General features: G+C 41.4%; 1 protein-coding gene across 1 annotated transcript in view; it reads right to left on the bottom strand.

Moving 5' to 3' along the window:
- Positions 1–12777, bottom strand: part of Adamts16 (ADAM metallopeptidase with thrombospondin type 1 motif 16) — a 113958-nt gene that overhangs the window by 35649 nt on the left and 65532 nt on the right. The window contains 6 exon segments of the mRNA XM_028873676.2: positions 447–585; positions 4856–5100; positions 5985–6108; positions 7526–7656; positions 9433–9605; positions 10959–11107. Coding sequence (XP_028729509.2) covers positions 447–585; positions 4856–5100; positions 5985–6108; positions 7526–7656; positions 9433–9605; positions 10959–11107 — 961 coding nt within the window.

The raw sequence follows: 12777 nt of genomic DNA, 5'->3' as shown, positions 1-12777 counted from the left end.
AAATGAAATAATTTCTTGGATCTCTCACTCTTAAATTTCTGTGCTAAGGTAGTAAGTCTGTTATCTACTATGTCTTTCTGCCATGATGTTTATTATCATGATCAAGATAGTTTTTATAACATTCATAAAGTTTCTTGGTGGAGTTGAGTCTATGAGTTGGTGACAAATTACTTTACAGTTAATTTTATGAATAAGATTGAGTTAAAAATCTCATACTCTATCACTATATTTCCATGTATGATCCTGTTTCTCATCACCAGTGGCCTGATTTCATTCAGTACCTCCACACCACCTCTAGGGCAGCATAAGAAGTGACCTAGCCCCTGTATAGGAGGCAGAGCACTCAGAGCACATGATGGCCCATGAGTAGCTAGGCTGGGCATTTGGTACCTACATTGATTTGGTACCTACATACCTCCTCTGGGGCTGCATAAGAAGTGACTTACCCCCTCCACAAGAAACAGAGCACTCTGAGCGTACGATGGCCCATGTGTAGCTATGGTGGGCAGCTGGGGTCTTCTTATCACTTGACCTTGGCAGTGAGAATTCCCAGGCCACACCAGGGTTCCTGCCCTGGAATAAAAGCTGCAGAAGAAGAAAGAGAAAACATAAAGTGAATTACAAATTAAAATCAATGGCTACCTGATAACTAGTATATAAAATAATATCTTAAAAACTAATCATATGATAGATAAAACAGTGTCTATTTTCTAATGTCTGTCTGATACACGCTACAAAATTATCTTCTAAAACCAGGAAGAATACACACAAAATAATAAGTAAATAAATAGAGTGAAACCTGTGGAGAACTAAAGACATATCAAGACAAGTATAACTGAAGCAAGACATGACCACAGGCGGCCATTGCAGAGGAAAGTTAAAGGAACATTATACAAGGACAAGGAAGAAAGGCAGAATCCATTAAAAACACTCAGGAAAGAATAAGTTTTATATGAGGAAGATATAGAGAAAAGGAGACATAGGAAAACACTACAATGTCCCACACAGTAAACCAACAAAACCCTAATACTAATAAAGGAGAAAGAAATGGAAAAAATGAATATACTAAGAAAAGAAAAAATTACAGAGCTCAATAAATCCGTCTGAACAGAACACCTTTAGGTCTCCAGTTGAAAGATGTGGAGCAGCTGGTTGAACTAAACAGTAAGAATGGATTGTTTGTGTGAAACTGGCAAAGATGCATCTATCCTGAAAGTGAAGATATGGAAGTGAGGCAGAAAAAACATCAGGGAAGGCTATGCTCTTTGATAGATTGACATTAAGCCCAAATTAGAAGAGATAAAGAAGGCTGGTACATATTAATAAAGAAAACAACCCACCAAGGTGATATAAAAATCATGTATACATGGGCATCAAACATTGATCAATCCAAATTCACAAAAAAAAGCATAAACAGGCATGGAGGCACTGGCCGGTCCAGTGACAGCAGTAGTGGGTGACAACAGGGCCACACTTTCCACATGTGTGAAAACAAACTGACAAAAAGAACACACAGACAACAACAAAAGCAACAAAGAAAACTCAAACTCATACCATAGCACAGATCATAGGAACTTAACAGATACCTAAAAATGTATCAGCCAAGGGACAGAATCAATCCGCCCTCAGAAGCCAATGGAAATTATTCTAGAAATATACACAAAGAAGTAGCTTCTCTCCAAATGGTGAGCATGCCAAGAAAGAAGTCAGGAAAGCAAATCCATTCATAATCCCTTAAAAAGAATTCTGAGGAATAAACTTAATTGAGTGGCTGACAGACCTTAATACAGAAAACTTCAAAATACTTTATATAGAAATTGAAAAGTAAACTAGAATGCATAAAGAGCCGATGTTTCAGCAGAAATAACCATGTGAGAAAGGCCACACCATCAAGAGCAATCCACAGATGCAGTACAATCCCTGTTAAAATTCCAATGACATTCTCCACAGAGATATGAGAAATAACTCTGAAACTCACTAGGGAGCATAAAGCATCCTGGATGGCCAACACAACCCATACAAAAAGATCAATACTGGGGGCATCACAATTACTACTGTAAGCCTATATTCCAGAGACATAGTGACAAAACCAGCTTGGTACTGGTAAAAAATGGATATCAAGACCAATGAAACAAAATAAAGAATGAACTAATCTCTTTCAGATAGAGCATCCTGACTTTCAACAAATTTTCCAAAACATACACTGGAAAGAAGACAGCATCTTCAATCCTGCTAGGAAATCTGCATATCCATGGTAGAGCAATGAAACTGGACTCACAGATCTCATCTCATTTAAAAGAAAACACAAAATGGATTAATGGCTTTAATTATAAGATCAGAATCTCAGAAATCGCCAGAGGAAAACATAAAGACTATGTTCACAAGAGAGTTGTAGATAAAAAGTTCAAAAAGGCTTCCATAGCTCAAGAAATAGCAAAAGCTGGTGAATGGAAATGCACAATCTTAAAAACAACAGCACAGCAGATAAAATAAACAAAACCCAGAAGAGGACAAAACAAATTATTATGATTATGATGATTATGTCTTTTTTTCCAGTGAGAAAGAAACTAAGGATATGGAATTGCATGGGGTGGGGGATCTGGGAGGTGTTGAAGGAGAGAAACTAATCAGAATACATTGTAAGAAAAAAATCAATTTATAAAAGAAGAGCACAGCAGAAGAAACCATCTCATCGTTAGGAGATGAGTGACAGAAAACTCATTGCTCACAAACACCAGGCCAGTGATTAATATCTAATACACATACAGAGCCATGGAACCCAACTGTGTAAACATAGAACATCCAGTCATTATACGAGCCGATGAACCGAACAGACAGTGACCAAAAACAAGATATACAAATGACCAACCAATGCCAGAAAGTGTCCAGCATCCCTAGGCATCAGTGAAATGCAGATTAAAGCTGCTCTAAGTTTATCATCGCAGTGAGACGATGGCTGTCATCAGAAAGACAAGTGATGCTTGAGAAACATTGTCAAGGATATGGGTAAAGTGGAGCCCGGAGAGACTGCTGTTGGGAAGAAAAGTGACGAAGCCATTGTATAAAGCTGTGTGAAGTTTCCTCACCGAACTAATGCTAGAATACTGCATGCTACAGTACTCCTTGATGTATACAAAAAAGGAATCTAAGTCAGCACACCACAGAGATGATGCATGTACATACATGGTTATTGTAGCGCAATCCACAATGACCAAGATGTGGAATTAGTCTAGCTGTCCATCCATGGGCAAGTGGTACATACACTCTGTGGTACATACACTCTGTGGTACAGACATTATGTGGTGTATACACTGTGGTACATACACTATGTGGTGCATACACTGTGGTACATACACTATGTGGTGCATACACTGTGGTACATACACTATGTGGTGCATATACTCTGTGGTACATACACTATGTGGTACATACACTAGGTGGTACATACACTATGTGGTGCATACACTGTGGTACATACACTATGTGGTGCATACACTCTGTGGTACATACACTATGTGGTACATACACTATGTGGTGTATGCACTATGTGGTACAGACATTATGTGGTATATACACTATGTGGTACATACACTATGTGGTATAGACATTATGTGGTATATACACTATGTGGTACAGACACTATGTGGTATATACACTATGTGGTACATACATTATGTGGTATATACACTATGTGGTACACATACAATGTGGTCCATACACTCAACGGGGCTTTATTCAGCCAAAAAGAAAAGTGAAATTATGTTATTGAAAGGAAAATGGATAGAAATGGAGATCACAATACAAACAAGTAAGTCCATCTCAGGATGACAAATATTCATGTTTTCTCTATCTTTGAGATACAAATACATGCACACACATATATGACATGAAAGTAGAAGGATGATGGACTGACAGAATAAACATAAAATGAGAAAGAGGGGAATCAAGACACAGGAATAGGAAGAAAGACAAAATAGCATCTTCATATGTGATTTCTGCCTAATACCCACATTTCTATCTATCATCTATCTATCATTGATTATCTGTCTATCTATCTATCTATCTCTCTCTCTCTCTCTCTCTCTCTCTCTCTCTATCTATCTATCTCTCTATCTCTCTATCTATCTACATCATCTATCTGTCATCTATCTATCTAATCATCTATCATCTATCTATCTATCTAATCATCTATCTTCTAGCTATCATCTACCTATCTCATCTATCTATCTATCTATCTATCTATCTATCTATCTATCAATCATCTATTTATCTATCTATCTATCTAATCATCTATCATCTATCTAATGATATATCAACTATCTTCTATCTATCATCTATCTATATCATCCATCATCTATCATCTATCTATCTATCTATCTATCTATCTATCTTCTATCTCTATTTATATATCACCTTTCTCTATCCAACCATGACCTTAAATCAGAAAGGCACCATATGGATGAAAAACAGCATGAGGGGAAAGGGACAAGAGAGGGTAATGAGGGAGTGAATACAAAGCACAAGAACACACACACACATCCAGCCATATTATAACAAAACCTGTAAGTCTGTGAGTTAAATAAAACATTAATTAAAATAAAGCAGCTATCATCCATAGAATTTACTGATAAAGACCCAGAGAAGTTAACACAGGTGAGTACATGTACACAGTCATACACCAAGCAAGGGAAGACAATAACAGTAAGTCTACTGCCCCCTTGAGACCACTGGATGGATTGCTCCTGTTTCTGGTAGCTACAGTTCCTACACATACTTGCAATTAGGGGCACAATAATAAGCTCACAAAAGCTCCAGGCCACCAAATCCAGCCCCAGAACCAAAAGCTGGTCTCTACCTCCACAATCAGTGTTTCGTTGGTTGGTCCAGTGGAGGTTAAGCTCTCAGGCTCCTTGTAGGACCGTCTGTAGTTGAAGGTGGTACCTGAAAACTTGTATCGTCCGGGCCAATCCACACTCCAGTGTCCATTCAGGTAATATCTCTTGAGAGAATTGCGCACAGAAATGTAGGAGGTAGATATGTTTGTTTCATAGATGTGAATACTCCGAGCTCCAGAAGGAATGGTTACTACTTGGTAGTATTCTGGATAGAGGAATGCAGCATTTAGTTGAACCGAGTTTCTCCACAATGGGATGTTTAGAGCTGCTGCTAGTTCTGGGTGTCCTTTTTCATCAGGTGGAGGGCAGGTCTTGTAATCTTCCTAAGGGTCATTTTAATTCAAAGAACCTAGCACCCACTTCCAGATAAAACCAGAAGCTCCAGACAAGTGTGGTGTGGGATGGTCTTTCTGTGTGCTGTGAATGTGTGTTGCTACCATTTGTTAATAAAGAAGCTGCTATGGCCTATCGCAAGGCAGAATAGAGCCAGGTGGGGAATCCAAGCAGAGAGACAAAGAGAAGAAGGCAGAGTCAGAGGAGACGCTGAGTATTGCTGGGGGAGCAAGATGTAGTGGACCACAGGTAACACAGAGCCATGTGGCAAAACATAGATTAATAGAAATGGGTTGGATTAAGTTGTAAGAGCTAGTTAATGAGAAGCCTGAGCCATAGGCCACACAGTTTGTAATGGATATAAGCCTCTGTGTATTTACTTGGGACCGAGTGGCTGTAGGACACAGGAAAACCTTTGGCTACACCAGTGTTTCTCAACCTTCTGAATGCTGCGACCCTTTAATACAATTCTTCAAGTTGTGGTGATTCCCAATCATAAAATTATTTTTGTTGCTACTTCATATCTATAATTTTGCTACTGTTATCAATTGTAATGTAAATATCTGTGTTTCTGAAGGTCTGATGTGATCCCCAAAGAGGCTGCAACCCATAGGTTGAGAACCACTGCTCCGGAAGGAAAGGGAAATGGAGGACCTGGAATCACTCCCTGTTTCCTCTTCCTTAGCATCTCCCAACAGAAGCTCTGACCACCCACCCACCCCCTTGCTAGGAAGCGCATGACCCAGAGTTACTCACGGTTAGTACGGTGATGTTTACTGTAGAGTCCCCTGTGCATCGTGCAGTCTGAGTTATTCCCCTTGCAGACCCCACAGGAGTCCTCAGCAGCATCTGACCCAAGGACATTGTCACAGCCAACTTTCTAGAGGCCCCACAAGGTCACAAATCATTCATGAAAAAAAAAAGACAATACAAGCAACAACATCACCAACCTCGTGACAAACTCTTCCTCCCACTCCAGCCAAACATGTTTCCAACATAGAATAGTTAACATATAGGTGCTAGATACCAAGTATGTGCACAGCATGGCTGCTCCTGCCCCCCCCAGCATCATTTTTCTTGTAATATGCTCTCTGTCATCTGTAGTATCCATCCCCAGTTGTAGCACTTGAGCCGTAAGTTAAAGCTCTAGACTGTGTTGGAGTCAATTTCAGAGCAATACTGACTTGGTAAGATGACTATCACTGTGTTCACACGAGGCTCTGCTGAAGTGGGTTTATAACTGAAAGTGATTGACACTGCATGGAAATTCTCCCCATCAGTGACTTATAGAAGTTAGATTTGTGAAAGGTTGCAAAATTAAAGAGCTTGTCAGTTTTTTTTCTGTGATGCTTGCTGATTTCATATTTCCTATCAATGAATGTCTAAGAATAAAATCCATTCAGAAATAAACCAGTCATGGTCTTAGTCCCATGCTGGGAATGCTCAGGGCCAGACATATTTTGTAATGCTGTTGTGTGTGAACTTAGATCAACTGTGTCAAGTCTATCATGTATGTGGGTCCCCACAGGGGCTTGAGGCTGTGCTCTATAGAGTATACATTGATATTTCTACCGCAAATCTCTACATGAAATGGGAGGAAGAAAGCCCACCAACAGTTATACATGAGAACAGGGAAGGTTATGCCACCAAGCTAATTCAGGTTTCCCAAATTTCTCCTAGGTTTTTGGGTTAGTTTCCCAGACTTTTGGGTTTTGGATTCATTTGCTTCCTCTTGCCCTGTTGCAGCTGAGGTCTAGACAGTCCATCATGTGGAGATCATAATGATAGTTGAAAAGTGACCCCCCCAACTGCTCATAACCCTGCCTAGAAACTCTACCCCTTGTAGATCTGCTAACCCCAAACCCAGTTTCTAATCTACATGGCAGTGGTCACCCTTTGTGAGTTCTAGTTCATGCTCTCAGAACCTTGAGATCCCCACTGCCTTTTGGGTATCCCATTGGCTTTCCAAAGCCACTGTGCTCTGCTCTCAGTAACCTTTTGTTCCAATGCACCATTCCAGATAGAGCTCAGGTGTGGATGCTCCCTCCTCCTAGGTACCCACAAATGCTCCAGACCCACATCTAAGAATCAGCTCTCCCCTCTGCTCATGCTCTGTACACACCTCAATCACAAAGCAGTGCCATCAACATGAGCTCTTCTGGCTTTCTCCCCCTGGGCTGGGACTTGGAGGGAAAGGGCTCCTCTCATATGTCTGGTCTTTCTAGCCCTTACAGGATGCCTGGCACAAAGCAGACTGTCTGGAGACATTTGTTGAATGAATAAGCAATCATTATTACCTCACATATCCCATCTATACAAACATTACGGCTATCCTCCGAGCATGGAGTCCCATCTTTCACTTTATTTGACAAAGAAAAGAAGAAATCAAATCCTTCTGCGATACAGTAGAGTTTGCATAAGTCCTGATCTTAAAAAGAAATACACACACAAACACAAATGAGAAAGATACTTAAGCTCGGTTTCTTTTGCTCTGAGGTTTAGATAGATTTTTCTTTGGTTGTCTCCCCCCATAAAGTAAGTCCCACACAATATCACATTTCAAAGACTTTTTTTTTTAAAGACAGAGCCTCACCATGCATCCCCGACTAGCCTTGGACTCACGTAGATCTATCTGCCTCTGGCCCCCCCCCCCGGCCCCATGAACAGAAATAAAGGTATATGCCACCATTCTGGTTGTGGCAAAGAAATTTCAATGTTTATCTTGGGTAAAATCCTTCAAATTTATTATTATTATTTATTAATGCTTCACTGTTATTTTTTCTCTAATGTCCCTTGCCTAACGGTTCCTTTATGTAGTTGTTGGCACACAGTAGGCACTCAATAAGCATGTGTTGACTGGACTACAACATTCATGATACAAAGATGATGTTACAGGACTGTAAGCTGATCAGGAGTGTTTGGTAACACTGGGCAAGATTCTTATAATTAAGATGCAATAAACATTAAGCTTTGTCTTTAAACTGATAGAAGAAGGGTTAAACGGGAACTCCAGGGTATGATGTGTTCTGTAGGAATGCTGGTAGGACCCCGGGGATCTGAAATCCCTCAGGCTTCAAGTCTCTGCAGATCATATGTCTAACTGAAGCTTTCATAGAGACCTTCTCTCTTTCATCTGGATAAAATCAGGACAGCTGTCTCTGGAAGCCACACCACCTTGGGAGTTTTCTCAGGTCTAGGGACCTCTCCTTCCTCTGGATAAAATCAGGACAGCTGACTCTGGAAGCCTCACTGCCTTGGGAATTTTCTCAGGTCTAAGACTCACTCACAGATATTGTGCTGTTTTTTAAGATGTGAGAATTACCTAAGGATTTTACAAATAAAATTTGCATGTGCTTAATATGATTATTTTCGCAGACTATCGTAGTCAGGGGTAGCACACACATTTCACCCTGTCACAGGTCAGTCCCATTTCCCTCAACTCTGATAGACTGTTTATCTAGTTTTACAGTTTATACATAAGATCCAAACTAAATCTGCTTTTGGGAGACTGCTTGCAACTCCCTACACAGGGCTGAGTAATTTCAAAACCCACTACTGAAATGCTGGATACATAGCCACATGGAGCATCTCTGCTCTTGTACTTCCCCTGGACATCTGCCACTTGCCTGGACAGAATTCTCAGTTTCAAGTAGTGAGATAATTACATGTTCTTTAAATAAACTCGAACCATGCCTCTTGAACTACCAACATTTTTTATAATTTTAGCTACTATAGCATAACACCTTGCTCACGTCTCTCCCACTGGTCATTGGGAATCTAATTCACTTCATGAATAAATTTCTTATTGTGTAGTTATAGAGTAAGATTTTATTGCTTTAGTATACTTGAAAAATTATTCATTTTCTATAAAGCATACTATAATTTTCTTTCAGCTTTTAATATTTAAGTATGTAGTGGATAGTGTTTTTGTGATAACATCAGCATTAAATAGTCATTATGGATTTTTAATAACTACTCATTTAATGTATTTGGCCTGTGGACTTCTGGCCATGGGTCAAGTGCAGGTAATACGCAATGGCAGTGGCGTAGGCCAGATCAAACCAGTCCCCTAAGAAAAGAATGTTACGATGGGCTCCCAGGTCTACAGTATCTGTATGTTTGAACATGGCAGTGCTAACATATGATGTATTAAACACAGGTAATGAAACATGGGGCGCCCTACAGAGTGGGACTGGAAACTTACCTTCCACTTGGGTGTAAGGCCTCCACTTGTACAGCCACCCTCGGAAATGCTTGCTGTTGTACTCGGCACACTGGGCAGCACGGAAGTCTACACTGTCCAGGGGGCATTTCTGGCTGTTGCAAAGCTTCAGCGTGCGTGTGGAGCCCTGGCAGAACTTCCCTCCATGAGATGGTCTGGAATGCACATCGTAGCCAGAGATCAGCTCCCCCTGGACGCTATGTTTACTGGGGTGACATAGCTGATAATATCAACTGCTTAGGGTGGGCAGTGAAGGGAAGCATCCTGAATCCATCCTGCGTGTTATGGTCCTGATGCTGGAGGACAAGGTGGAGTTCAAGATTCAGGCTTGTGTGTACTTGTTCCTTGTCCTCCAGCATCCTCTGGAGGAGGCAGAAAGTGAGATGCTGCTCTTCATACCCTATAGGTGGGTAGCTTTGCTGCTGAGAATGAGGTTGGCTTTCCAGGATGCCTCAGTCAGAGTGAGATACCGAGGCAGAAAGTCAACATTGTCTTCTTCCTACTGCCAGATCCCTTGTGACAAGGCCAGGACATTAGGCCTGTGGACCAAGTCAAAGAATCACTGGACAGCCCATGAGCCTGCTGGTTTCTGGAGAGTCTCCATGAGCCTGGGTGGGCACACTCAAGAGAACAGTGGAGTGATTTTGACGACTTTGGGGCCTCATGCTTTACAGATAAGAGCAACAGAGTAACATGACTTATTTCTGAAACAAGCCAGAGAGCCCTTTATGTCCCTGGCTAGGTGACTGTCTCTCCCCGTCTAGTCCTTGTAGTTATTCTGCTTGTTGTAAAAGTGAAAATATTTGATGAAAAAGCAATGTTTTTTTTTCTTTCATGAAAGAATTATTCTTATTGGAGTTTTTGATCCATACTCTATTTCTTTTTTCTTTAAATAAAGTAGCCAGTTAGATAGCATCTTAATTTCAAGTCATGTAGTTAAAACTCAGTTCTGCCCTGACCCTGCTGGCTCTGTTATATTTTACTGGGAGTCAGGAAGTGGTAAGCATCATAAACCGCATGAAAGAGAGAAAATTGTTTAGGGAATGGTGTAGTGAGTAGTTGTTCCAGCTTTGACCTTGAAGCACTGCCCCTAGTGAGGCAGCAGGTAACTGCCACACCTGCCTATGACCTGCCCCTGGGGCGTGGCCGAGAGGAGACCCCTTAAGACCCGAGATGTGTACATGTTTGCTCTCTTAGCTCCTCATGGTCCTGGAGGCTGGATTACAGACCAAGTTAGAGTTCTCCAGAGAACTATGCTGGACTGTACCTCATCTCTCCCAGATCCTGTAATCGACCCCTTATTGGTTGTGAGTTACCCCTGAAATAAACCTCTTTTAATTACCAGATAAACTACGTGGAACTGCTTCATTAATTACTGCTATAGAATGGAGTGGAATTTCCCTCTCAGTGTTCTCTGAAACATTGTGTATGTTATAGTGCTGGTATTAACAAACTTGGATGCTGTGGGAAGGCTCATTCGGAGGGAAGGAAGCAGGTCATGTACATACCTGGGATTGGTACAGAGACGGTCTCTGTGAGATACTCCTCCCCCACAGGTCCGGGAGCAGGGGGACCAGGGGGACCAATCTGACCAATGGCCATGGGTAGGCTTGGGGCCTTCATCACCATACTTCACACACTGTCCTCCACGACACCACTAAATATTTTAAACATAAATTTAAAATAATTTACGTGAGTCCCGCATAGTTGAATTCGTTTCTCTTGTATTATCAAGGGGAGGGTGTCTTGTAAAATATGCAAACATTGGCACCTCTACACTCAAGTCACATTTAGTGTTTCTTCATTTATCGTTCCAAACCCAGCATCACCCAGTGAATCCCTGTGAAGGGAGGATGCAGGGGTCAGTCACGGCAGAAGCCTGAGCTCTGCAGTGTCAATGCAGACAGAAGTGAAAAATTGACATGATCACTCATCTCCGAAGTCATGACCCCTGACTTCTAAAAACAAACCTTCTTTTCTCTTCTTGCATTGTGAAGAGGTCTCAGGTAGAGTCAGCTGCAGGAGACCTGGGACTCAGCACCTTGTCATTTCTGGTCAGCACCTGGATTTTACTATAAAACACCTGGGCTCGGGGAAGCCATCTTGTTCATTTAGAGCAGGTTAGATGTCACTTAGCTTTCCGCAGAGATGAGGCAATTGCTCAGGAATCCATCTCTTCCCATGAGACTAGGGATGGATGCTACCAGCTCCCCCTTTGTAAAAGAATAGCTCACTGATCTCAATTCCCACTGGACTCCATATGGCACCTTCACCTCCATCACACACACACACACACACACACACACACACACACACACACACACACACTGCTACTTTTTGATCCTGTGCTCTGGAACTTCCTGTAGTATTAGTATGACCTTAACCTCAAGGAGCACAGTAATTCAGGGTATCTATTAAGAACAGGGAAGACAAATGCCTTTTCTTTTTCTGTCTGCATTAAAACAAAACAAAAAAAACCAAAACAAAAAAGATCCTGGTTCATGAGCAGTAGGTGCACATCACACAGCCATCTCTAGGATAAAAGCCAATAGCTTGGCACTCAGAGAAAGCAATGCTTCTTCTGAAAAAGGAAAATGACACCATTTCGATCACCTATTTCTGATGCATGGGTAAAACACATCAAACCAACTACTGACCTCTGACTGTTGTTGATACACGCAAATGGTTTCAATCGATGTTTAAGAAATATCAGGATACACGTAATATGGAGCAGGAAATGGAAAAATGGGGACAGGGACTCAAAGGGGGTTAATTCAGAAGGAGAAGGGGGGAAGATGGGCAAATAACACCAGGGTTGTTTGAAAAAGCCTCAAGGAGTCTTATTTTATATTGACCTAAATCACACACAATACATATGCATATATGTATGTACATATACACACATTCATAATATATACATGTGTGTGTGTGTGTGTGTGTTGTGTGTGTGTGTGTGGTGTGTGTGTGTGTGTGTGTGTAGCTTAAGGGAAGTTATGCCACCAAGGTTGACAATGCTCTCCACATTGTCATAGACTAACAGAACCCCCAGTACCAGGCACTAGAAATCCCCTCTAGAATGGTTGGCCAGGGTAGTCCAAGTGACTCTCAAAACAATACAAAATGTGGCAGCTGCCAATAGCTGATTCTCAGATGTTGAAGATGAGACCCTGTTGCTGAAGACACTACATACTTAGGATACGGGACTTTGATATGTTAAGCTGGATCTGACTCGGAAGTCTCTCTTCTGTCTAGATTCCACGGTGTCAGAAAATCCTATGCCAGATGCTAAGGGAGGAAAACTGACGGTCGTACCTGGTTCTGACACCA

Source organism: Peromyscus leucopus, chromosome 19, assembly GCF_004664715.2.
Source record: "Peromyscus leucopus breed LL Stock chromosome 19, UCI_PerLeu_2.1, whole genome shotgun sequence".
Lineage (NCBI taxonomy): Eukaryota > Metazoa > Chordata > Mammalia > Rodentia > Cricetidae > Peromyscus > Peromyscus leucopus.
This window is presented reverse-complemented; position numbering and strand designations above follow the sequence as displayed.